Source organism: Xiphophorus couchianus, chromosome 20 (assembly GCF_001444195.1).
Source record: "Xiphophorus couchianus chromosome 20, X_couchianus-1.0, whole genome shotgun sequence".
NCBI classification, from domain to species: Eukaryota; Metazoa; Chordata; class Actinopteri; order Cyprinodontiformes; family Poeciliidae; genus Xiphophorus; species Xiphophorus couchianus.
The window spans coordinates 3,022,888-3,048,790 of record NC_040247.1 but is presented as its reverse complement, the minus strand read 5'-3'; the positions used below and the strand labels follow the sequence as shown (position 1 = coordinate 3,048,790).

The following is a 25,903-nucleotide window of genomic DNA, read 5'->3' as shown; positions in this document are numbered from 1 at the left end:
TGTCCAGCTCTGACCGGCTCGGACCACAAACCCAAACCAAAAGGGGAACCCTGTCGTCATGGCAACGCTACCAGAGACAGACCCAGAGTTTCTGCTGAAGAAGAGAAAATGTGAACATGTAATCCTCAGTTAAAGCTAAATTTGGTAACTTTTAATCTTTTTTTTTTTTTTTACATATTTGTTGAAACTGTCACCATGTTGTGAAAGTATAATAACCAATCAGAGCCAGGAGGCGGGACTTAGTGCTGTCAATCACCCCCCTCTCTTTCTCTTTATGATGACAGATAAACAGTTTTCCTGTAAATGGAAGTTATCTGCCATTACTGCATTTATCAGCGACTACACGAGGTGATTGACAGCACTAAGCCACTCCTCCTGGCTCTAATTGGTTGTTTTTCAGGCTGCAATAGCAGCTCAAAGAGGAGATTGATGTTTCCACAGATTATCTGTCTCATAATAAACTAAGACATGGAGACAGTTTTGACAAAAGTGCAAAAAACATATTTTATACAAAGCTACATGCTGCAAGTTTAATTAACATATGGATATGAATATTTTAATCGTTTTCAAAGATAAGAGAAACAAGAAATTAGAACACTTTGATTTTTATACAAAGAGCATTTTGTTGGCATTTATTACAGTATAAAATATAACTAATTAATTCACAGGATTGAAGAACAGAAAATTTAACAAAACCCCCAGCTGCACATTTTAGTGTTTATATTCTTTTATTTTTGTTCAGTTCCAACCAACCAACTCAAAACAGCGATAAAAGAAAATAGAGTGTTTAACATTTTTTCATACTGATGTAATTTGGCACGATACAAATAAAGATGATTTGACTTGACTGACATATTTAAGCACAGAACTGTTGTCTAAAATTTCACTTTTTGTAAATAGTTATGATGGGACACAGCAAATTCTTTCCCAATAAATCTCCATGTGTTAAAATCTCTTTTTCAGTTATTCTTATTTTCAAAGATTTTTTGGCATTAGTGACCTTTTATTGAACATTAATTTGACAGGAAATAAAATGGCGAGCGACTGGAAATGGTGTGAAACCAGGAGTCCAGCGTGGCCCGCAGCCTGGGCTCAGGGCGCACCGGCGACCAACTGATGCACAACACCTATCATTATAGAGTTCTTCTTCTCTCCTCTGAACTGTGGCTGCTTCTGTTACAGTGCTGATTATCACTCAGAGCTCTGCCGCCCTCTTGTGGTTAATATGCTAAGTTCTCACGTTTCTCTCTACTCTGCATCAACTCTAAAACTTTCACAAATTACACACAAAATCCCATTAATCACCCGCTTGAACAATCTGAGCTCTGCCTTACTGTTAGAACATTAGCAGCACCAGAACCTTTGATCGGGTCCAAACTAAAACTTTTGATCAGGCTCTAATTTTATTCTTTATGAAAACAAAGACTGAATCCTGGCAGGATTTAAATTTTCCCAGGAAGTGGAATAAAAATTGGTTACAGTCGCTTTAAAATCTTAATTGTGTTAATGTAATAGCACAGGCAGAGCTAGATTGGCTTCCTCATGAGTCCAAATGTTCTCAGTTTCAGCAACCGCTGCATTTTAAAAAATTACAGATGAATATTTTCAGCTTTTCTTCAAAATATTTTTTTAACAAATAATAAAACATGAGTGAATTAGCAGAAACATCTTCTAGTGATTTTCTTACTTCTATATTAAAATCTGTCATTTTTTGTTCAGAAGTTCCATTCTGGCTAAAAACTGAGGTGAACTAAATTTATATCAGTTTTTTTTCTGGTCATAAAAAACATTTTTTACTCAAACACATCTGTAGGTAACTGTAAAGTTCAGCATTTTCTCATTGAACTCACCAAAGTAAACCAGACACAAATCAGGAAGCCCATGATTGGGTTGCATCACACCTGTTTTGGAAATCTGGGTGTGTTTAATGTAACAATTATGTTGAAATGTTAAATTTGACCTTAGATTAATTCTCCTTAGCCCAAAATATCCAGAAACCAACACACTCCACTCTCCATCTTGTGCTGACAAGGCAATGAGTATCTATAATTCTTTTTAAATATTTTTAAAATTTGGACAAAAATCAAAACAATCACAAAAAGTGCTAGTTTGTCTCATGATGTAACCGTTCCTTAAATGCCTAAACTAACCCCTGACCTTGCAAATATCAGATGGCAAACATCTGAATCACAAAAACAAAGGTTTTGTTGCAGTTAGAACGGACCACAACGTCCAGAATGTTAAATTGCACATATTTTCAGGAAATCTTGGGAATATTCATAAATATGGTCAGATGTAAAAACCCAAGTACATTGTTTTAAAAAACCCAGTATGTGCTGCAGCTGCAAAGCCCCTTTGAGCTCGCAGGCTGTCAAACCTGCAGCTGCAATACCAGGTTTCATGTTGGCTCAGCATCTAATGAAATGTTCAAGGAACAAAGTATGAATATGCATACTTTGTATATTCATACAATGTCATACAGACATTGACACAACACAAACACTTAAATTGTTAGTAGGAAAATGGGTTTTAGAAACAACTTTTCAGTCTTTGAAGTGTTCCACATTAAGATGCCTTAATATTCACATGTGAACAGTTTCCGCTCCTGTGTGAATCTTCATGTGGCTTTTTAAATTTGACTTGCTGTTAAATTTTTTCCCACAAACATCACAACTAAATGGTTTGTCTCCTGTGTGAATTCTCATGTGGATTTTTAAATAAGATTTTTGTCGAAATGTTTTCCCACAAAAATCACAACCAAAAGGTTTCTCTCCTGTGTGGATTCTCATGTGAATGTTCAAACAGGGTTTTCGTCTAAATCTTTGTCCACAACGCTCACAAGCAAATAGTTTTTCTCCTGTGTGGATTTTCATGTGATTATTGGAATCTGATTTATCACTAAATCTCTTTCCACAAATATCACAACTAAATGGTTTCTCTCCCGTGTGGACCCTCATGTGACTCTTGAAATGCGATTTATCTCTAAAGCTTTTTCCACAGACGTCACAACCAAATGGTTTTTCTCCTGTGTGGATTCTCATGTGCTTTTTTAAATGTGCTCTTTCGTTGCATCTTTGTCCACAAACATCACATCTGAAAGGTTGTTCTCCAGTGTGGATTCTCATGTGACTCTCTAGAACTGACTTGCGACTAAATCTTTTTCCACATGTTTGACAACAAAATGGGTTTTCACCTGTATGGATTCTCCTGTGGATATTCACAGCTGACTTGTGGCTAAATCTTTTCCCACAAAGATCACAGTTAAAAGGTTTCTCTCCTGTGTGGATTCTCATGTGTCTGTCTAAAACACACTTACGACTAAATCGCTCTCCACAAACATGACAACCAAATGGTTTGTCTCCCGTATGGTTTCCCATGTGAATGTTTAACACTGATTTATCACCAAATCGTTGACCACAGATCTCACAGCAAAATGGTTTTTCTCCAGTGTGGACTCTCATGTGTCTTTTTAGATGTGATCTTTGGTTAAATCTTTGTTCACAAACATCACAGCTAAATGGTTTGTCTCCAGTGTGAATCCTCATGTGAGTGTTTAGAACCGATTTCTCACCAAATCTTTGTCCACAGAAGTCACAGCTGAATGGTTTCTCTCCGGTGTGGATTCTCATGTGACAGTCTAAACTAGACTTCCAACTAAAGGTCTGTCCACAGAGATGACACCCAAACGGTTTCTCCCCTGTGTGGAATCTCATGTGTCTGTTCAAGTTGGATTTTTGTATAAATCTTTGTCCACAAAGTTCACAACTAAATGGTTTCTCCCCTGTATGGATTCTCACGTGTATTTTTAGAAGATTTTCCCTCAGGAAGCTCTTGCCACATTCATTACAGCTAAAACATTTCAGATCCATTTGGGATTCCCTTGTTGATTTCAAATCCTTCTTCATTGTATATTTTTTGTTAACCAAACACCTTAAAGAAAAGTTTTCCAGCTGAGAATCAGGACCGTTCAAATTTCCCTCATTATCCTCACTGACATCCGTATCTGAAGAGCTTCTATCTGCATTACAATCCAGGTTCCTCCAGTCTTCTTCCTCAGTTTCTAACTTCCCCAGGTCAACTGAATAGCTGACTGGAAGATCTGCGTCCCCCGTTTGCTGTGAGGAAACAGGTTTTTCTTCCTCGTCTTCCTCAGTCTTCCTGATGACTGTGGTTACTGGAAACCAGCTGGCATCAGTCTCCTCCTTCATACTGGGCCAGGGTTCCTCCTGCTCCTCCTTTATCTGGAGCGACTCTGGATCCGGCAAGTCCACAGCAGGACTCCGTCCTTCAGGAAGCTCTTCCTTAACCAGCAGCATCTGCTGAAAGTCTGCAGGTAACAGTGGAAGATCATAATCTGCTATACAGAAAAATGCATAAATAAAATTATGGCTCTATGATCATAAAATGTTTTCTGAAATATGGGGAAGTTAATAGTGTTTTTCTGAAGAGTCACATTAGTTTTCTTGTTGAGAGAAATTTATTTTTGAAGGAACAGGGTTAAAATGGCTCTTTGGTTTGTAAAGATGGCTGACCCCTGGAGAAAGCAATAATTAAAAAAAAAGAATAACAATCTTCCAATTCAGTTGGAATCAGCTTGGGGACGACAGGATCAAAGGGCATCCAAACTGTGAAACAAGCATTTAGTGTAGAAAGACTGTAAAAAGAAGAGGCTGTTGAAGGAACGTCTGCAGCACAGCTTCCTAACCGTCGCAGCAATTACTAAATTAAGTCATATTACTTAATGACGTATATGGATACTGAGGTATCTAACAGCTGCAGCCATAGTTGTTGCATGATGTTAGGAAATTGTATTATTATTGGTAAAAGCCTAAAAAACAAAGATTCACTGCAATCATATAATTCTGGCCAGCAGCCAAACCTTTTGCACCTTATTCTGACAAGAACCAATCAACTCCATTGTCTAAATCACAGGCGTCAAGAATGTTAAGTTGTGTGGGATTTTTTGTACCCAAAAATTTTAATTATACTGTGAATTGTGTACCTGCTCAATATAAACTCAGCTACATTTTAAAGAAAGTAGTCTGACTTTTTGTAGGAATGAGACATGTGGATCACTGTAGAACCAAAACTTAAAAAGCTTTTATCTCATTTCTCTGTGACAAGAAAAGCCATTGGTTTGCTAATTAATTCGGCTTTGATTGCAAAGAATGTTAGTTTCAATTAGGATGCAAATGTGACCTCAGACCACTTTTATTACCCATCGCAGTACAATTGACCGGTAATCAGCACAGAAAGCAGAGACAGTTTCAGACCTGGCAGTTACTGGGTCTGAATGCCTGAAATCTGTTTTCCTAACATGTTTATTTCCCTGCAAACAGTGTTTCCCAACAGAGACACACAATGAGGGGCTTATTGCAATGATCTGCACTGAATGCAGACAGGATTGATTTGAAACAGAATTTTAATTTGACAACAGAAATCTATTCGTTTCTCTTCTTTTTACAGTCTTTCTACACTAAATGCCTGTTTCACTGTTTGGATGCCATTTGATCCTGTCGGCCTGAAGCTGATTCCAACTGAATTGGAAGACTGTTATTGTTTTTTTTAAATGATTGCTTTCTCCAGGGGTCAGCCATCTTTACAAACCAAAGAGCCATCTATTCGTAATCTATCAGGATTATAACAAAGTTGGGCGCAGATACCTATACTTTAGAAAAATATGTGGTTTCAACCAGTTAATCTGGTAATACAGATTACCGCATGCTAGCTGGCTAGGCTACAAACAGAATCGCTGGTTCAGTTTATGTTTTATGTTTGTATATTTAAAGTCTCATCTCAAATATATGAAGGATTGGTTACAGTTAATTTAAGGCATATGAAGGATTTATTTAGTTCATTGAGATGAGACTTTAAATATACAAACCGAGTCTCTGCAGCCGACCTTCGGGGTTGGAAACAGCCTCCATTTCGTGTTTCAGTTTTAATTCATGTCTCTGTTCCAGTTGGGCTTCAGTTCGTTTCACTTCTGACCGGAAGTCACAAACTTTCCATCTTCCTGTGTTGTTTTCTCTCCCGACTCCGGTTCGAAAACAAAAAAACCCCCAAAAACACAAACCACGGCGCTTCCACAGCCGCTGTGGTGTTGATGGAGTTTGTCCAGTAAACATTTTCTTCTTCTGTTGGTTTATACCGAACGAAGCGTCACCGCCACCTACTGGTCCGCGGTGCGCATGACTGGAAACACGTCGGTCCACAAACCTGTTTCTCTGAGCAAAACATCTTAATATAGTTATCCATGTATTGGTTAGTTTAAGTCATTTATTCTGGAATTCTTATATTACAAGGAGATTTTGGAACAAATGTAATAACTATAATTTGTAATGTTGATTCTGGATTTTCACTGATATGAGCTTTTTTTTTAATGAAAAGAATACAAACACTGACAGAAGACTGGCATTAATCTCATTACTATGTTCAGCTACACCCCTGCCATACTTTATTATATTGTGTTGTGTTCCTCACTTCATTTGTATTTGTAGGTTTTCTCAATAGCAAAAAAAAAAAAGGTTTCTCTTAGCTAATAAAAAAATAGCTGACTTTTTCACAGCTAACCAGTTAGAGTAATGGCTAAATTCACTCTTTCCTGTTATTTACTGTTAAAAAGCAGAGGAAGGTTTAGTTACATTTATGTCAGTGACATTTTATAAGAGATACTTAGAAGGTTTTTTGCACATTTTAGTAAAAAACACCAACTTGAATAAATGCTAGTCTATTCTACCATTTCTAGTTAATCTGCTAGTGAATAAACATTTGAAAAAGTATTTAGGTCACACACTTTTAAAATGAGATCTCTAATGTGTACACCACTTTCACTGTTCTAATATTTTTAAACTGTAGATATTTTGCTGGAAGTACTTTGTATCAATTTTACACAAATTATTTTGAGTTTGTGAAATAGAAAGACTTTTTCCCCACCAACAGTTGAACTAAAGTAAACCACACTAAAGGTCTAGTTATAATTATAGACACCTGCTGTTTTACCGTACTATATTTACCAATTACATCTAAAAAATTATGTAATATTTGGAAAAATTGTCAGTCATTTAAAATAACTGAATGTGGACACAATTTCATAATTTTTACAAAGTAAATCAGATGTTATGATCAGTCAGTTCAAACATTTCCTGGCTACTTTCTCGACCCAAATCCCACATCTGTCAATGAGTGAGCAGAAAAAGTTTTATTCCCAAGTTGCTGCATGTTTATATGTACCGGAAAAGAAGAAGACATGGCTTAAAAAAATAACAAATAAAATAAAAATATTCATATTATTGATTGATTCCCAGCAGAGTAACTGGTCACCTTAATGTGTCGTAATAATAGTGACGCACCAATGGTGCCAATGGACACCGCAGCCTCAAACATCGGAGGAAATTCCTTTGAGAACATCAGAGCTGCTGTTTGATCACTCAGTTCTCCATCGGTAAGATTTTTGCTTTATCCTCTGTGATGTAGAGAGGAAACATCCTGTCAGTGAAGGTGTGTGTGTGTTAGTATCCAGTCCAGATTCACTCTGATCCTCTGGAGTTTCTTCCAGATGAATATCTTCCTCTGGACAGACTCTTCTAACACACCAAGTGCCCAGTATTCACCGTCTCCAGAAACACTGAAGAGACTCCAGTTAGTCTCTTCACAGTCAGACTAACTGGAGATGATCTGTGTTTTAAACAGATCATCTCCAGTTTCCTGTTTAAATCACAGAGTTTAAATCTGACCAATAAGGTTTCATTTGCAGTTTGAGTTCTTCATGTTGACGACATCAGAGCTGATGTTTGCTCACTGAGATCTTCATCGGTAGAATTTTGAGAGGATCTTCAGTGTTGAAGAAAGGAAACATCCTGTCAGTGAAGGTGTGTGTGAAGGTGTGTATGTGTGTGTTAGTGTCCAGATCAGAGAACGACAGCTTTCCTCCGTCCCAGTCCAGATTCACTCTGATCCTCTGGAGTTTCTTCTGGACTGAGAGAAATATGAGAGGAGCAGGTGGAGACCATGCTGAATATTTATCTTTATAGAACTGCATAACCAACAATCCAAACTCTACCTTCCCCTTCCACTGGACAGACTCAGCTAACACACCAAGTTCCCAGTCTTCACTGTCTCCAACATCAACATCCCAGCTGTGGTTCCCTGAGTTAAAACCCTCAGAGCTCAGAACAGACCAAGCGTAACCAAACCTCTCTGAATTATCAGGAAGCTGCTGTTCATCTCCTAAAGTCAAACCGGTCAGATCATCAGACAGCAGGAGTTTTGGATTCGCCGTGTTTGGGTCCAGAACCAGAGGAGTGTAGGTCACCATGTTCTTCATGTTGCTCCAGATGTTGAAGGCCAGGTTGCCCAGATGTTTGGCCTGGTCTATCAGAGCTCCTGAGGGCAGCTGTGGATCCTCCAGCAGGGGGCAGCGCTGGACTCTTTCCACTGCAGCCTTGTAGATGTGCAGGAATGAGACGTCTTCAGCTCTCAGCTCCTCCTCTGTGGCTCTGACTGTGTCTGAAAGAGCTGCTATCTCTCTGCTCAGAGCCTCCATCTTCTCCTTCATCATCCCTCTCTTCTGCTCCTCTTCCTCCCTCAGTGCAGCCAGCCTGGCCTCCTCTTCCTCTGCTAGAAACTGATGAAGCTTTTTAAACTGCTCAACAATCTGCCTCTCTGTGTGTCGGGCCTGGACCTTCCTGTGTTCTGCTGTCTGATCAAACTTTTCTTTAACTTCCTTCTTCAGCTCCAGTTTCTTCTTCAAAGGTTTCAGAGTTTCCTGAAGTTTCTTCTTGTGTTGCTGAGCAGCTTCATCGATGGGTCTGAATCTGTGGTTGGTGTGTTTTTCTGAATCTCTGCAAATGAGACAAACTGGCTGCTGATGGTCCAGACAGAAGAGTTTGAGTTTCTCAGAGTGCAGACTGCAGAGACTCTCTGAAGCATTTTGGAATTTTTGCTGTAAGAATGATTCACAGAGTCTCTTCAGGGTCAGACTAACTGGAGGATCTTCTCTGTCAGATCTTTTCCTACAAACAGGACATGAACGTCCAGGTCTTGCTCTCCAGGAGTTCTTCAGACATTCCTTACAGAAACTGTGACTGCATGACAGAACAACCGGGTCAACAAAGATGTCCTGGCAGACTGGACAGCAGAGATTCTCCTCTGATCTGGAAGCCATTTTGTCTCTGAGTGAAGCTGAAATGGCAGCAGAGAATATAATTAAACAATGATCAAACTTGTTATGATTCTACCATCCTTCCTGACCACACATCTTCTGGGTCTAATCTGCTCTGCATCCCCACAACCAAACATGGTGAAGCAGCATTCAGCTTCTATGTACCACAAATCTGGAACATACATCCAGAAAACTGCAAAACAACCGAAAGAGTGTTTTGCCGAACAGACCTAAACCTAAACAGGTTTGGCTTCTAAATACTAAAAATCCCACTTGTTTAGAGTTTTTTTTCACAATAACTGTCTGGAACATTGAAAAAAACAAATAATACCAGATAACTTTATTTCAGTGTTTTTATGAGTCCTGAGTATTTATAAGATGGGCTCCTTCCGTCCAGCTCCAACGTTGCCGTGAAAGACTTAGAATGTCACTGACTAATTCCTGGAGGAAACATTTAGCAAAATCTTAGATAGCGAGTCTAACATTTCGTTGCTACATGGAGAGAAAGGCATCGACGAGGACAGCTAAGCGGGGTCCTTTATCAGCAACATCTGCAGCTGATAAAGCTACATTTCTGTTAGCTACTAGCTAACAGAAATTATCCACCGGGTTACATTAAATGGGTTCTTCCGTAACGCAGGAAATCAGATTCTGGTTCTTTACTCACTTGAACCTAAAGTCCTGATCCGTCTTCAGTCTGCGAACCTCTCCGTTATTCCAGATCTTCTGAGTATCTTTGGAAAATCTCCAGCTTCCTTCTTCTTTCTGTTTATTGGTGATAACTTGGCGCATTACTGCCACCACCTGGTATGGAGTCTGGACAACAGCGTCACTTCAGGTTTAGATCCTAAGAAATGTGTCAGTTTACGAGAACATGGTCTGACAACTTTTACTGTTTGGGTTAAACCAAAGTAAACGGAATGAAACTGGTTTCAGTCTTCACTTTTCAGACAGGATAGAAATGTTTAATAGGATATTATAGATCTGCTTGTGCTTCCTCTTTACTTTCAATGTTATTTTCTGCTTTATTTATTACATAATTTTTCACTAGTTAAATCAGATGTTATCAGCACTTGAGTTGTCTTTTTACCTTTATTTATTTAAATCTACTTTCTTGTTTCCTCTCTCCAGCTCTGTTTAGGACAGCAGTACCTCACACAGACCACACCCAATTCACACATGTGTCAATGACTGATCAGAAAAAGCTTTATTCCTCTATTTAGTACATAGATATGTATGAATTGTTCTTCTATACAGTACTGTTACAGAAGAAGAAGACAAGGCTGAAGAAATGCAAATATTCATAGTATTGACTGCCAGTAGAGAAGTTGGTCACTATTAAGTGTCAATCAGAGGGACAATCTGGTGGAAGAAACTTTCTTTGTGACGCCACCCAGAAGCTAAAAGTCTAAGGAGCTTGTGTCCAGCATGTGTGGGGTCTGCAGAGATGTTGACGTCAGACACGTACAAAGACTGGGTGAAGGAATGGTCAGGTTGATTGGTCGTTGCAGGATTTCTGCCATGGCTGTTGTTCCTGGCAAAAAGTAAGATGTTCTGGATAGATACACGCTCCACCTGAGCTCCCAAAGGGTTTACTGTAACTAACCACCTCCTCCATCCAAAACCAGCAAAATGTGTCCTTTATCTCTTCATCTACATTCTTAGTGTCTTCCCGTTTACATATCTCTGGTCCATGTTCAGTCAGACATTGAACGGCACACAAAGCAACTGCTGGATCTGAATCACAGTTTTCCCATCGCCACCCTCAGTTTGACTGGCTAGAAGACCCGTCTGGTGGTTGGGACTGAAAGCTGCGCCTCAGTTATATCAAGAGAAATGTTTGCTAAAGCAAATTCACATACACTTTATTAATCCCAAAAGGAAATGAAATGTTGTTGTAGTTCGTTAATTCAGGTTCTTCCAAGAGTTACTGAAGATGGTGAAGGCTGTTGGTAGGAAAGCTCTTGTAGCAGTCTGTGTTACAGCGAATGAGAAGAAGTCTCTGACTGAAGATCCTGTTTTCTCATCCTGCAGAGGATGGTCAGGGTTGTCCATATTTCTGGGTGAACCAGACATTTCTGTCTAATGGTTACGGTACGGCAGACATCCAGGACGGCGCCAGAGTGCCATCAGCTCCGTATTTCTCCATGTCACCTCAGTCCGGTACATGCAGGCTGTTCATCACAGCAATGAGTGGATGGCTCAGAGTTTCTTCAAAATGTTCTCAGAGGCATCTGACATATTGAGTTCTCCGTTTAATCAAACCTTGATGAATGTATTTTAGATGTTTACCCTTGGATTTCTTGCCAAGCATTTTGAAATGTTTTCTGGGTGACGGTATGAGACAAACTGATCCTGCAGAGTCAGTGCCAGTCTAAGCTTCACATCATCCACTTTATGTCACATTCAGTTTCTGGCTTACGAAGCAGATCTGAAGCTGAGCTGAAAACAACCAGATGATCAGTCAGATCACCTGCAGTTTCCTGTCTAAAACCAGAGTTTAAATCTCATCAAGGTTTAACTTGGACAGAGATGCTGTTTTTTCACTGAGATCTCCATGGATAGGATTTTGACGTTGGCAGAGACAAAACATGGAAACATCCTGTCAGTGAAGGTGTGTGTGAAGGTGTGTATGTGTGTGTTAGTATCCAGATCAGAGAACGACAGCTTTCCTCCGTCCCAGTCCAGATTCACTCTGATCCTCTGGAGTTTCTTCTGGACTGGTAGATCTGAGAGAGGAGCTGCTGTAATCCGTGCTGAATATTTACCTCTATAGAACTGTATAACCCAAAATCCAGACTGTATCTTCCCCTTCCTCTGGGCAGACTCTACTAACACACCCAGCAACCAATACTGACTGTCTCCAACATCGACATCCCAGCTGTGGTTCCCTGAGTTAAAGCCCTCAGAGCCGAGGACGGACCACTCTGGTCCAAACCTCTCTGGATTATCAGGAAGCTGCTGTTTCTCTCCAAACGTCCCACTGGTCAAATCGTCAGACAGGAAGAGTCTTGACCCAGCCGTGTTTGGGTCCAGAACCAGAGGAGTGTAGGTCACCATGTTCTTCATGTTGCTCCAGATGTTGAAGGCCAGGTTGCCCAGATGTTTGGCCTGGTCTATCAGAGCTCCTGAGGGCAGCTGTGGATCCTCCAGCAGGGGGCAGCGCTGGACTCTTTCCACTGCAGCCTTGTAGTTGTGCAGGAATGAGACGTCTTCAGCTCTCAGCTCCTCCTCTGTGGCTCTGACTGTGTCTGAAAGAGCTGCTATCTCTCTGCTCAGAGCCTCCATCTTCTCCTTCATCATCCCTCTCTTCTGCTTCTCTTCCTCCCTCAGTGCAGCCAGCCTGGCCTCCTCTTCCTCTGCTAGAAACTGATGAAGTATCTTAAACTGCTCAACAATCTGCCTCTCTGTGTGTCGGGCCTGGACCTTCCTGTGTTCTGCTGTCTGATCAAACTCCTCTTTAACTTTCTTCTTCAGCTCCAGTTTCTTCTTCAAAGGTTTCAGAGTTTCCTGAAGTTTCTTCTTGTGTTGCTGAGCAGCTTCATCGATGGGTCTGAATCTGTGGTTGGTGTGTTTTTCTGAATCTCTGCAAATGAGACAAACTGGCTGCTGATGGTCCAGACAGAAGAGTTTGAGTTTCTCAGAGTGCAGACTGCAGAGACTCTCTGAAGCATTTTGGAATTTTTGCTGTAAGAATGATTCACAGAGTCTCTTCAGGGTCAGACTAACTGGAGGATCTTCTCTGTCAGATCTTTTCCTACAAACAGGACATGAACGTCCAGGTCTTGCTCTCCAGGAGTTCTTCAGACATTCCTTACAGAAACTGTGACTGCATGACAGAACAACCGGGTCAACAAAGATGTCCTGGCAGACTGGACAGCAGAGATCCTCCTCTGATCTGGAAGCCATTTTGTCTCTGAGTGAAGCTGAAACAGCAGCAGAGAAAATGTTTAAGGAGGAGGCTTGGTTCCTCTGCAAAAACTTAGCATAATATAGAAAATGTGTCTTTTCTTACTATGTAAAGTCGGTTATCACTCTGAACAACTAAGGTTTTTAAGAAAATGGCTAATTTAATTAATCATTCATTCATTTGGACAAACAGCTGCATTTTATTAGAAAAATTTATGTAGTAAAATTTTGATAGGAGGAGAGATCAAATATGATTGATTTTGATCCAGTGACTCAAGCTGAAGTGGTTGCAAATGTCATTAAAACAAAATATGGAAATCTCTGGTATAATTTTCCTAGTAAGATTCTTTTTTTTTTTTTAATTATTGAGTTGTAAAATAAAATACATTTATTCTTAAGCAATATTTTTCACCATTCAGTCCCAATGTGGAACAACAGACGGCTATTGATAAAACAAAATAATTATTTTACAAATATTTGTATGAGAAATCCATTTAACTTTAAGATCTGGTCTTCCAACAAGGGACGAACAGTCAAATTATATTCATTCTTGGTCATTTTTTATTCACAAATGCCCTTCTTTAAAAAAAAAAATAGTAATAATAAAAATCCCCCACATTTTAAAGTTTTTGAAGTGACCAAATTGTATTTGAAGGAAGTGCATGAATGTTGTAATAACACAAAAACTCAGTCTTCATAGCGATATGTTAACAGTTTAATTTAACACTTTAATCTTTTCTGCTTTTTTTCTCACACTATTTTGTTGGCGTAGTATTTTCAGTCTCAATTATTTGTATTTATTCTTTTTTTCCATGTCAAAATCCACTTTGTTGTTCTGATGTGGGGCTTTTCATACAGGTTTTAAAATATTTCATATAGATTTAAAGAAAATATTTGTTTTCCTTATTTTATCTTTTAAGATAATTTGTCTAAAATGTCAGCTGATAAAATCTGTTTTTATATCTACGGCCAACAAAAATAACTGAACAAATAAAAAGTAAATAAAACCCACTGTCGTTTTTGTTAGCAAAAACAAATGAACAAAAAAGATGAATAACCAAAAACCTGCTGTTAGCAACCAGGTCAGTTTAGCTTCGCTTGTATCTCCGAGTTAAAACTCGATCAAAACTTCAGCAAACAAACTCAACCGTCCAGAGAAACAGCAGGACGAGCTGGAGGTTAACCAACTAAAGCAGAGCCGCTCAGTTGTATTCAGACTACAACTTATAATCTTCACTAAAAGCTATAATAGCAGCCGGACAACGGCAAAACTTTTAACAACAAACGTTCATAAATAAAGGCTACAAACCTCGACGCTCCTTCACCGCCAGTTTTTCTTTTTCTTGATGTTTTATTGGCGGTTGGCAAAAATCTAAACACGCCGTGAATCTTGTTCTTGTTTTTAAATTTTTCTTCTTCTTCTTTTTATTTTTATGGCGGTTGGCAAACAACTTATAGGTGCTTTACCGCCACCTTCCGGATTGGAGTATGGATCAGACGTTTACCTATTGTAATCTCCCCATAATGCCCAGTTCTTCTTAGAAAACAAACAATACTGCTAAAATCTACATCCCCAGATGATCTCTGAAACAATTCCCTAATATCTCATTTATTTTTATTCCCACTTAAATCTCTAAGTAACACCTCTCTTTCCTGAACATATTTATTACATTATAAAAAAATATGTTGGACTGTTTCTAATTGTCCACAATAGTTACAACAGCCTGTACTATGCTTATTAATTATTTTAAGAGTACTATTTAATCCTGTATGTCCAAATCTTATTCTAGATATAACATCTTCTTTTTAAATTCTACTACATTTCCTTAATTCCCCAACTTTTCTTTGGATGCTATCATAAAACCTAGCATTGCCTCCTCTATCCCACTATTTTTGCCATTTCTTCTTGATATACATTTTAATAATATACTTTACCTCATTTTTATTTATTTTAATCGCCGTCTAGCTTCTTCTTCTTCTTTTGAGTCTCAATGGCGGATGACAAACCACCTTAAGATGCATTTACCGCCACCTACCGTGTGTGATAAATTCCCTCATATCTGTGTTTTATAGTACAACTGCACTAATATTTGTACAAGGCAACACAAGCTGAAAATGTGCTATATAAATAAAATTATCTTTACCTTTAACTATTGGCTATTCAACCCGAATATGACCTAATACAGCAAATATGACCACAAATATGACGTGGAATTAGGTCTGAAAATAAATAATTATCCATGGAGGAGAAAATTTAAATAAAAAAGTTAACATTTTCACAAGAAAAATTTGTAATTTAGTCTTAAGTGGTAAGAAAACCACAATTTTCCAAGACTAAAGGTAAAAGGATTCAAGCGCATTAATTAATAGTAATTCAAGAAATGCATCATATTAAAACTAAATAATTTTGTTATTATGGAGTCAGTCATTTTTAAGGAAAAAACTCCAGACATTAGTAGGAAAATATCTTCTCTACAACCCGGATGAGTTTTTTATTTTAGATAGTTTAGATGTTTTGTCAGAATATCGAGGAAAATTACATTTCTTGTAATTCCTGACAGAAAATATCCACATTTTTCTGGTAAATGTGAAATTAATTTCTGAGTTTTTTTAACAGAAATGTTTATTCTTCAGTGGATTATTTATTTTGTTTTACTGCAACAATGAGTTGCAGGTAATTTTTTTATCCATATTTTCCCTAATATTTTCCTCAATTTATTTTTATTTTATTAAGAAAAAAACTGTTTTTGAACAAAATGTCATTAATTTAGTCCAAAACAATTTTTTGTAATAAAGTTTTCAATTTTTTAACAGTACTTAAACATTTAGCAAATTTTGTATATTAACAATCTGATTTGTTGTTTTTTAAACTTCTGAGCTCATTCCTTAACTTTTAGTTTTACCTCTTAATACGTTAAATCACATGTCAAACTCACGGCTCATGGGCCAAATTCAGCCCGCCAGAAGATTTTTTGTGGCCCTGTAGACTTGAGTTTTTAAAAATTATCAAATCAAATCAGCAGTGTTGTCTGTATAATAACAGATTGCATGAAGATGAAAATACATTTCATATTTAATTTAAAGAGGAACTCAAACTTTCTGCCCCTGGTGGCATTGTTGCTCTTGATGTGTCTGAAAAAGAAAATGAGTTTAAAACCTCGGCTTTAATTCATTCCAATTAGTTTCAAATGCAGAAATGAGGCTTCAGCTGTAAAAACTCTGGTTTTATTTCAGAAACATGTTCAGTTTTAAGATGAAACAATAAAACATCAAATATTCCTCTTTTTAAAATGCAAATCGTTAGTGACCATCATTCATCCTGATCTGCTCATATCTCTGACTCATTCCCATAAAAATGTCCAATTTGCTTCTTGAGCTTTTAATTTGCTGAATGTTTTGGGGTCAAAAAGTTTTTTTCTGCTTCATAAATCTGCAGTTCGCTAATAAAACCAGAACAGATGGAAACACGGAGGCCCTGCTGGGAGTTTAAAAAACGATCCCGAACAAGCAAGACTCAAAACGGATCAACAGGAAGTTTCAACGTAGATGGGTAGGGTTTCTCTCCTGGTGCATGCTGGGAGAATGGACTGGAATGCTAAGAACACCAGAACACAGCGAGGAAGAGGAGGAACACCAAATAAAAACAGGAAAGGATTAGCTTCAAGTTCAAACATCTTGCGAGTTTCCAGGATGAATAAAACCGGATAAAGTAAGAAGCTATTAGTGTCGTGTTTTCCAGCTTCCTGGAGCAAAACCAGTTTAAGTGTTTCTAAAGGTTCCTTCGGGCCGTCGTCATCCCGCCGGGTCGCTGAGGAACATGTAGTGTAACTGGCTGGAATTCTTTTAAACTGAACCAAACACTGAACAACATGGAGGAAGCCCTGGGAGTCAGTTAGTGTCGTTGACAATCACAATGACCATGTGCTCCTCCTCCAGATTACCCACAGTCCTCTTGGCCGCCTGCAGGAACTGCTGCGAGAACTCCCCGGGCGGGAAGGCGTACAGCATGGCGCCCGGGGCGCCTTCCTTGGCGGCCGGCAGGCTCACCACGCCCGCCGCCTCCTTGTTTCGCAGGTAGGTGACCAGGTGGCGCAGCAGGCGAACCTGCAGGCCCGGCTCCAGCCCCGGCGCCTGGCGGTCCACGGGCCCCTGCAGGGCCAGCAGGATGGCGAAGCCGTCCGGGCAGCCCAGCTTGATGCGGCGCGCCACTTCGTCCAGCCGGGCCTGGTCCATGCGCAGCCGCTGGGCGATCTTGAGCTGGCTGGGCTGGCTCTGCAGCTTCAGGCTGTCCTTCATCACCGTGTGGAAGTAGGCGGCGCCGCCCTCCAGCAGGAACAGGTCTGTGGGGAAGCTGCTGTTCTTCAGGGCGAAGAAGCCGCGCCACAGCCTGGACAGGGCGCCCTGGGCGAACTCTGACAGCGTGCTGGGGGAGGCGGGGGCGTCCGCGGCGGCGCCGGCCGCCTCGGCACGGTGGTGGTGGTTGTTCAGGTGGTCGCTGGAGGACCGCTTGCTGTGGTGGCGGCCGGCAGGAAGCTCTTCTTCGTTGGTGGCGGAGTGTCGTCCAGCGCCGCTGTCGGGGGAGTGGTCCCGCGGCTCCGTGGTGGAGTCAGGGGCGCGAACCCGCGCCCGGTCTGGGCTGGCATCAGGAGACACAGCCCCTCCTGGACCGCGAACCCGCGACCTCCCACGCTCCTTCTCCTCTGGCGGCTTGTCGGCGGACAGGCTGCGGCTCCTCCTGCGGGGCCGCCTCTCCTCCCGCTCCTTCAGCCACCGCTCTCGGCTCTTGCTGCGGCTCCGCGCCGCCCGTCCGCTCCGCCCGAAGGCCTCCACCCCTCCGGCCCGCCGCTCCAGGCTGCGTGTGGGGCTGCTGGGAAAGTCTCTCTCCAGCAGGCCTCGATCCCTAAGAGAGAGGAGGCTTTGGGGGGGCGGGGAACGCTCCCGGCCGCCCCGCAGTTCCCTCTCCAGGCTGCGGTGGCGGCTGTACGCCTCCCCCAGGAGGTCGTAGTGGGCGGAGAGAGCAATGGGAGGCTGGTACCCAGGAGGGAAGGGCCGGGAGGGGCTCTCCTCCACCTTGGCGAAGTCCACCCGGAGACGGTGCTCCGGGCCCCCCAGGGGGAAGCCCCTCATCTGGGTGCAGGCGGCCTGGGCGGCGTCCAGGCTTTCATACTGAATGTAGGCAAAGTTGTCCCCTTTCACATAATCGATGTTCCTGATGCTGCCGAAGCGGTCAAACTCCCGGGCCAGGGCGGTCAGAGAGTTCCCAGGGCCCAGGCCACCCACCCACAGCCGGGTGGTGGGATTCGCCTTGCCGTAGCCGATCTTTATGGGGTTCCCGCCGATCAGCCGGCCTTGCATGGCCACCTTGGCCCGGTGGGCCATGTCCAGGTTCTGGAACTTCACGAAGGCGTAAGCCCCGCCCTGGCCGCGGGCCGGGCGTTTGATCACCACATCCTCAATGATGCCGTACTTATCAAAGCCCCGCCGGAGCTCCGCCTCCGTCACGTTCCCGTCCAGGTTCCCGATGAACAGGTTGCTGGTGGCCCTCTGGTCGTCCTCCGGCTTTAGGTCCTCCACCACGGGCATGGGGGGAAACCCGAAGGGTCGCCCCCTCTCATCCAGCATCCCATAGTAATCCAGCAGCCGGTCCCGGTCCCGGGTCAGCGCCAGGCTCTCCAGGGCGTATTGCCGGGCCCGCAGCTCCCGCAGGCTGTTGACGGCGGGCCCGGGCGGGGACAGGGAGCGCTGCCGGTAGGGGTACGGCGCATGCAGCGGGAGGAACCCGACGTCCGGCGGGGTCACACTCCGCCTCCTCACGTACATGGGCTCTATCTTCAGCTGGCGCTCACCCAGAACCAGGCGGGATGACTTGGCGTGCCGGGCCTCCTTAGCGTCCTCCGGGTGGCGAAAATTCACGTAGGCGATCCGGCCCAGCTCCGGGGTGTGGGACAGCTTCACGCTCACGTCCCCGAACTTTTTGAATTCGTGGAACAGCGCGTCCTCCACGTCCTCGTCCGACACCTGCGAGCCCAGGTTGCTGATGAGCAGCGTCTTGTACTCCAGCGTCCCGGGCCTGGCGGCGGGCGGCTCGGCGGAGCGCAGCGGCGGGCGGCCGAGCAGGCTGAGTTCATGTCGGTGGTGGAGCTCCAGGGCGGCCGCCCGCTCCTCTCTGAGCCGCGGCTTCTCCCGCTCCCTGCTGCGGCTGCGGCGATGATAGCTCCGGCTCTCCGCCAGCAGCAGAGCCAGAGGCGGCGGGGGCAGCTCCTCTCTGCGGGCGCTCTCCCGCTCCCTTTCCCGTATCCGCTTAGCGATAGCTCGGGACGGGCTGCTCTCTCTCCCGGCCTGCCTCTTCATCTTTCACCGAAGGATGGAGCCCAAACTTTTCGGTGCCGTGCAGCGGGAATTCGGCGCTCGGAGCGGTTTCCTGGAGTGTTCGTGGAGACGAGGCGGCTTGGGACGGCTTCAGGGAGAGACGCGCTTCCAGGGCGGCCGCTGATTTTTGGCACATTTACGGTAGAAACGGTTAGAAACGATGGGAAACATTTCAGCATCACAGGAGCTGCACCAGGGCCGCCATCTTGGACAATAGGAATGTGCGCGTTCCCTGAGGAGGACGGAGGGCGCGGTGACGCAAAGGCAGCTGACGTCATGACGTTACGATTTAATTTCAAAACATTTGTCGATTTTGATTAGAAACTGACACATTTCTGCTAAATTTGAATGAAAAAAAAAACTGTCTTTGAATCTTTTGAAGAATCTTTCTGAAGATCTTTTAAATTATTTTAGACTTTGTTTGCGTTTTACGTGAGTCTTTAGCTGCCAAGAGCTGGGAAATGATTTCAGGCGCAGAATGAGTCAAGATTTAAAACTTATAGCAGTATATTTGAGATATAACTAAAAATTTCAGAGCATAAAATACAAAACGTAAAACAAAAAGTTTTTGCTGGACTGGTCGATCCCAATGAACAGGTAAAGATGTTTGCAGAAAAATGAGACAAATCATCACCTGGAGCTTTGGAAAGGAAATGTTACAAGGCACAATGAGCTGCAGGAAAGGATTTTAATTAATATCTGAAATGAAAATTTAAATCTTAACATTTATGCTGTTTTCTGGCTTAATGTCCACTTTTTATATTTTTACTGGCGCTTAAATGTTTCTGGAATGTCAAATTCTTAAACTGAAACATTCTCCCAAAGATGATTTTAATTCTTAAATAAATAAAAAAACGAGCTGCAGAAATGAAGAGCTGCATAGATATACTGTCATCTGTTCAGTATATCTTCAGAACCATAGAACCAGGTTTAAAACTCAGGAATTAGAGGTTCTGAAGGAGGGAAGCCAGAGAGCAGAACCAGATCATTTTATTCACATAAAGTCAAAACAACAAAGTTTGGAAAAACCTTTAATACATACAGAAAATCACCTAAAAAAAAAGAGTTGGACAGGCATCAAGATTCTATTAAACAGTCACTGCTTTTAAATTGTTTTCTGTTGTTTTACACTTGTGCATATGTATTAATTAGTTTGATTTTGTGACCAGGCTGCTGTGTGTTGCAGACTTCTGCTCAGGTCCCTCTTGAAAATGAGATCTAGATCTCAACGAGGTTTACCTGGTTAAATAAAGGAAATTTTAAAAAAAAATTTAACGGAACCAGGAATACAAACCATAAACGGGTCACTTTATGTTCTGTTTACTTCCTGTCTGAATGTTAGTCTGAACACCCTTTCAAAATAAAATATGTTGGGCTGTATAGCTGTTGGCAGTGATGGTGGTTTTAATCCAAGAAGAAACTCGTAAATAACGAAGCGGAGGAGACAGGAAGTGACTCAATGTGTTTAATGGTCTGACTGGTTCAATTGGAACAGAACCAGCCGAGGTAAGAACCAGTGGAGTGAGTCCGAATCGTCCTACAAGTCAGAACCAGGTTTTAATTCAGGTGTGCAGTCTTGTAAACAGTCAGCAGGGGGCACTGCTCAGAATCAGAAACGTGTTGGGGCTGAGCTGACTCCAGGATGATGAAGGTGAGCTGCTGGTGGTCGGGGATTCTGAGATGCAAACAAACTCAGGCTCTTATTGTGAAAGGATTGGAGGAGCAGGAACTTCAGTTTAAAGTACAGTAGAAACTCTGAGCCTGCAGAGCAGACCGAGACGTGCTCTTCCTCCTCCTGGCAGGACTTCCTGTCTGCCCAGAGTCAGTGTCCCTGCCGCTACAGGTCTGTCCGTGCCTTGGCGGCTGCAGGCGCGTACTTGGGCATGAGCTCGGTTATTTTGCGGATGAAGTCTGACTTTTCGGCGCAGCCTTTGCACGACTCGCCCCACTCATCCAGAATCTTCTTCAGGTCCTTGACTTTCAGCTTCTTCAGGTCCACCGTGGTCAGGTCCAGCTGCTTGTCTGCAGGACGACAAACAGACATGAAGTACGACAGAACCGACCCGCCCGGACAGAACCGACCCGCCCGGACAGAACCCAGCTTACCGTATCTCAGCTCGCAGATCTGACTGTCCTTCTTCTTGAGCTTCTCACAGATCTTGTCCACCGGGACGTGGTAGCTGAGCGGTTTGGACACTTCGTTTACCATCTTTGTGGCGGCGTCGCTCGTCGCACCGATGTAGTAACACTGGACAGGTGGATGAGATGGGAGAGATCGGATCAGAACATGTTCCAGCATCTAAACCACAGGCGTCAAACCGAAGCCAAATCCGGCCAGCCAAAGCATCGTATGTGGCCCTCTAGAGAAGGAGGTCCAAAACTTTTAACCTCTGACCCCATTGGCAAACCCACAGACGATGTTACAAAATACATAAACAGATTTTAGAATTTTCTTTTAAATTTACTATTCAATAATCATTACATTTAGCAAAACTACAGACTCATTTAAATGGCTGTGTGTTCTGTGGTGGAAACATTTGATCAGATAATATTATGACTACCAGATAATACAACTTTGTCACAATACTCTCTTTTTATAAGAAAATATGTCATTTGTTTTAACACAAATTTTTCTTTATTCCCACATTTCTCATATTTTGTTTCTTTGATATGAATGTCAGAAATAACATTTAAATTATTTGAACTTATTTTATTTCGAAAAACAGAAAAAAACATTTAAGATTAAAAAGTTGGGGTTTAATTTTTTATTCATGTTTTTTCTCATCCCTCCAACATTTTGAGGCTCCCACAGCGCCCCCTGGTGGGAACCTCTCTGAAAAACACGGATGTACAGTAGATAAAGAATATTTCAAGCAGTTATCAACTATTTTCATAATACAGTTAAGTGAGCTCAATAATTTCCATTCTGATTAATATTATTTGAAGAGAAATTTTGTTTAAATACTGCAAAGTTCCTAGCACATATTTATAATTAGCAGTAGAAAATCAGTGCATCTAATAAAAAAAAACACAACAATCTCCAAGTCACTAATCATCTTTTCTGAACATCAGAAAAGATGATCAGTCATTGATTTTAAGAAGAACTCATCGACTGCAGAGACAGCAATTGATTAATATTTATAGTGATGCACAATATATCGGCACTAACATCAGTATCGGCCAATATTAGACATTTTTTAACATAATATCTGTCTTGGGCCGATATCAGCCAAAATTTATTTTCATCTTGTTGCCTTTTGTTTCTGGTCTTTTTTCCTAAGGTGTCAAAATGGTATAAATATATATATGTATGTAAATAATCGCTAAATATTAGTTATTGGCCCAAATTTTCTTACTGGTGTATCCCTACGTATTTAACTGTTAATAATGGGTTTCATCAATACATTCTGGCACAACCAGCCCTGTAAGAACTTTTATGATGCTGATGTGGCCCAAAATGAAAATGAGTTTGACACTGATCTAAAAACAGAACCTGAAGACAGACATCTGACATCTACTGTAACTCCCTGATCAGCGATTTACTCACAAATCTGTTCTCTTTTCCTTTGGTGTCACTGCAGCTCTTCAGCAGCTCCTTCTCAATATCGGCGCTGTTGGCGTTGGAGTCCTTCAGCGACTCGTAAAACTTCCCCAGGAAGGAGACGCACACTGGAACAGACGGGAGATGAACACGGTCAGTCTAAGAGAATACTGACGAGTCCAGAACCTAAGACTGAGATTAGGATTATCCCTGGAAAACTACGAAGATTAGTCAGGAATATTGGACTAAAACGACCTGGTTTTTATCAATATAATAACACTTATGATTTGACATTTCTTTAATGCAGGGGTGCATCTTGCACGTTTTCGTTTTCTCCCTGGTGGTAACAACCTTTTCAGCAAGTCAATGTTCTTTTTGACCTTTTAACGAGCCATCATTTGGTCCAGGTGCGTTAAACCAGGGAGAAAACTAAAACATGCAGGATGCCGGGCCTCCAGGACCGACTTTGGGCAGCCCTGATTTAATGTTTTCAGGAAACAGCATTAAGGTTGTCCCAGGCTGGAAAAAGATCCAAACCCTGAAAGTTTTAATCCATTTGAATAAAATCTGCCTGCAGACAAATTCACTGCAGAACCAACTGATTTCACTCAGATATTTTTCCCTCTGATTGGGGAAATTTTCTCAACTGAAACAATCTGATCAACATGAAGGTTTTCAGAACATTTTTTGGGCCATATTATAAAAGCTAATCACTTTAGTCACATCTTCCTCCAAACTTTGTTCCATAGATTATGGTTTTAAATCGACTGAATACACTTTAATGCAGCAAGAGCTAGTAAGCTGGTTTAGTTATTAATAACAATAATAAAAAAGATCATTTTTAGGTGTGTTTTCAGACTTTGGGTCAATTCTGAACGTTTCCCCCGATTATTTTACTTCTGATCATCTTTGCATCATGCAGAAACATTTTTAAAATGCTACTAAAATGCTAACTAACTATTTATAATCAGGAGCACTAACATGAAGTTAAACCTCCTGATTTCAGCAGAAATCAGGAGGTTCTCGTTCCTCCAGGCCAGAGACGGATTCGCTTAATTGCTGGTCTATCAGGTTCTGGATTTGTCCAGAACATTTCAGATATCCTGGATCAGATTCTGCTGCAAGAGAGTTTTGTAGAACCGTTGGATCCTGAGCCTTGCAGCAAAACTTTGTCCAAAAGCATCTAATCTTCTCATCCTGGTACAGTGGCCTTGAAATGACCATCCACCTGATGATGCATTGATCTAGTTCTGGTTCTGTGATCTTTAATGGGTCAGCAGGAGGGATCAGCAGCTCCATCTCTGTTCTTAAACCAGTACAGTTCCAACATCCACTCCCAGAACGCAATGTTCACATCTAAACCTCAGAAACATGGCAGCTCAGTTGGTGATGCATTCACTGACTGATTTGTAAATTATTGGCTATAATTTCAGACCTATTACCAGCCTTCCGTTAAAGTAGGGGAAGATCTTAACTATTAAACTATTTTTACTTTATTTGCTTAATTCTTTTTACTTTTCGTCCTCTATCCCATTTATAATTTTCTTTGGAAACCATAAACCTTCATGCCTGCGATGAACACGTTGAAAAATGTGGTGGGGGGATTAAGATTTCCTCCTGGATTTAATGGTGCATTTCGTCACCAAACTTCGTTCAGATAACATCACTTAGGAAGGTGTTGATTTCTCCTCTTTGATCAAGAAAAACGTGAACACACAAATCTAGGATTTAGTCAAACATCTCAAAAACCAACAAATCGGGTAAAGTTTTAATCATTTTCTCTGCTGGTGGAAAGTTTCTGGAGCTCAAACCTGGTTTAGCCATTGCTAACAGCAGCTAGCGTCTCGTCCTACCTTCACATTCTCCTTCCTTCAGGCCTTCAACAGGTCCCGATAAGAGGGTGAGGGCCAGAGCCACTGACCACCCGCTCAAACGCAACATTTTTCGGCTTCAATAAAGTCAGAAGGACGTCCGTGGAACCGCTGTTGGAGACCGACAATCTGAACTCATGAGTCTCCGCCGCTTCGGAGCTGACGGACGCCGGTAAAACTGGTAGAGTGTCAGCGCCCGCACACGCGCCTCTTGATTGGTCAAAGCATCCACAAACCTACACGCACTTTCCTCTGATTGGATCGCGGCGCCACTTTCCGGAGACAACGTCCAGTTGTCGTGGTCTGATTGGTCCACAGCGACACAGTGTTGTTAAAATGACAGGATCTCCCTAGAGGAGGAAAAAAATACATAAATAAAAAAAGAAATTTTAAACCCACTTTGAGAATGAAAAGCAGACACACTCTTTGAGATAAACATGCCTATAACCAGATTAAATTCGCTGAGATAAAACCTGTTATAGTGAAGCGACAGAAAGGAGCAACAAGCTGAGTGCTCTTATTTATTCTTGATAAATTATTTAAAAAATTTTTTTTACATTTATTTGTATAATTTTACTACATACACTCAGTCGTGAATCATTTTAAGTAGAAAGGCAACCAGACCAAACTGGGAAATTGTGCAGACATTTAAATTTGACAGTTATGGCTGAAAATAACTGTAAACAGTTCTGATTTTTATGATTTTAAAACATATTTCAGATGTTAAATTATGTAAAATCACAATCAAATTATGGAGTGTTACACTTATACTTCATATCAGGTTTAATCTGCACTCAGGACTTCCTGGTCTTTAGTGTTGGATAAAAGTGAAGAAATAATTCCACAACTTCTGAGCTGAGGCTATAAAAGAGTCCAGTGATCCGGACTACTTTCTGCTGTTTTAGAGGAACATTTGAACTCTGACCTTCAGATGTAAGAATCCTACTGAACCTGCAGGAAGAGGCGGTGCTGTGTCGAGAGATTTAACTGTAAAGTCTCAGGTAATCCTGAAATCAACAGATTATTTTATGAAGAAAAACAACAACATTC

The 25,903-nt window shown here is 41.7% G+C and overlaps 5 protein-coding genes across 5 annotated transcripts; all 5 read right to left on the bottom strand.

The window, feature by feature from the left end:
- Window positions 1–709: 709 nt before the first annotated feature.
- On the bottom strand, window positions 710–6,185 carry LOC114136053 (gastrula zinc finger protein XlCGF57.1-like). The gene is made up of 2 exons (XM_028003826.1): window positions 5,885–6,185; window positions 710–4,327 (listed from the first exon to the last, which is right to left on the bottom strand). Exons 1-2 carry the CDS (start codon window positions 6,126–6,128, stop codon window positions 2,583–2,585), a joined length of 1,989 nt encoding a protein of 662 aa, XP_027859627.1. The 5' UTR covers window positions 6,129–6,185; the 3' UTR covers window positions 710–2,582.
- Window positions 6,186–7,186: 1,001 nt separating this feature from the next.
- Window positions 7,187–9,939, bottom strand: LOC114136060 (nuclear factor 7, brain-like). Its single transcript, XM_028003836.1, has 2 exons — window positions 9,831–9,939; window positions 7,187–9,183 (listed from the first exon to the last, which is right to left on the bottom strand). Exon 2 carries the CDS (start codon window positions 9,164–9,166, stop codon window positions 7,781–7,783), a length of 1,386 nt encoding a protein of 461 aa, XP_027859637.1. The 5' UTR covers window positions 9,167–9,183; window positions 9,831–9,939; the 3' UTR covers window positions 7,187–7,780.
- Window positions 9,940–10,345: 406 nt separating this feature from the next.
- Window positions 10,346–14,486, bottom strand: LOC114136067 (nuclear factor 7, brain-like). Its single transcript, XM_028003853.1, has 2 exons — window positions 14,382–14,486; window positions 10,346–13,089 (listed from the first exon to the last, which is right to left on the bottom strand). The coding sequence occupies exon 2, from the start codon at window positions 13,070–13,072 to the stop codon at window positions 11,681–11,683; it is 1,392 nt and encodes a 463-aa protein (XP_027859654.1). The 5' UTR covers window positions 13,073–13,089; window positions 14,382–14,486; the 3' UTR covers window positions 10,346–11,680.
- Window positions 14,487–16,281: 1,795 nt separating this feature from the next.
- On the bottom strand, window positions 16,282–20,263 carry rbm15b (RNA binding motif protein 15B). Its single transcript, XM_028003825.1, has one exon. The coding sequence runs from the start codon at window positions 19,421–19,423 to the stop codon at window positions 16,961–16,963; it is 2,463 nt and encodes an 820-aa protein (XP_027859626.1). The 5' UTR covers window positions 19,424–20,263; the 3' UTR covers window positions 16,282–16,960.
- A 629-nt stretch (window positions 20,264–20,892) lies between these two features.
- manf (mesencephalic astrocyte-derived neurotrophic factor) lies at window positions 20,893–25,059 on the bottom strand. Its single transcript, XM_028003858.1, has 4 exons — window positions 24,836–25,059; window positions 22,989–23,110; window positions 21,548–21,689; window positions 20,893–21,463 (listed from the first exon to the last, which is right to left on the bottom strand). Exons 1-4 carry the CDS (start codon window positions 24,921–24,923, stop codon window positions 21,279–21,281), a joined length of 537 nt encoding a protein of 178 aa, XP_027859659.1. The 5' UTR covers window positions 24,924–25,059; the 3' UTR covers window positions 20,893–21,278.
- Between the last annotated feature and the right edge of the window lie 844 nt (window positions 25,060–25,903).

What these genes read in the sequence shown, in the direction of transcription:
- LOC114136053 (XM_028003826.1), bottom strand. Translation starts at nt 6,128, where the DNA reads ATGTTTACTGGACAAACTCCATCAACACCACAGCGGCTGTGGAAGCGC. An exon ending in AGGTCGGCTGCAGAGACTCG is followed by an intron (nt 4,328 to 5,884) that starts GTTTGTATATTT and finishes TGTTACCTGCAG; the next exon opens with ACTTTCAGCAGATGCTGCTG.
- rbm15b (XM_028003825.1), bottom strand. Translation starts at nt 19,423, where the DNA reads ATGAAGAGGCAGGCCGGGAGAGAGAGCAGCCCGTCCCGAGCTATCGCT.
- LOC114136060 (XM_028003836.1), bottom strand. Translation starts at nt 9,166, where the DNA reads ATGGCTTCCAGATCAGAGGAGAATCTCTGCTGTCCAGTCTGCCAGGAC.
- LOC114136067 (XM_028003853.1), bottom strand. Translation starts at nt 13,072, where the DNA reads ATGGCTTCCAGATCAGAGGAGGATCTCTGCTGTCCAGTCTGCCAGGAC.
- manf (XM_028003858.1), bottom strand. Translation starts at nt 24,923, where the DNA reads ATGTTGCGTTTGAGCGGGTGGTCAGTGGCTCTGGCCCTCACCCTCTTA. An exon ending in AAGGAAAAGAGAACAGATTT is followed by an intron (nt 21,690 to 22,988) that starts GTGAGTAAATCG and finishes CCACCTGTCCAG; the next exon opens with TGTTACTACATCGGTGCGAC. An exon ending in GATCTGCGAGCTGAGATACG is followed by an intron (nt 21,464 to 21,547) that starts GTAAGCTGGGTT and finishes GTCGTCCTGCAG; the next exon opens with ACAAGCAGCTGGACCTGACC.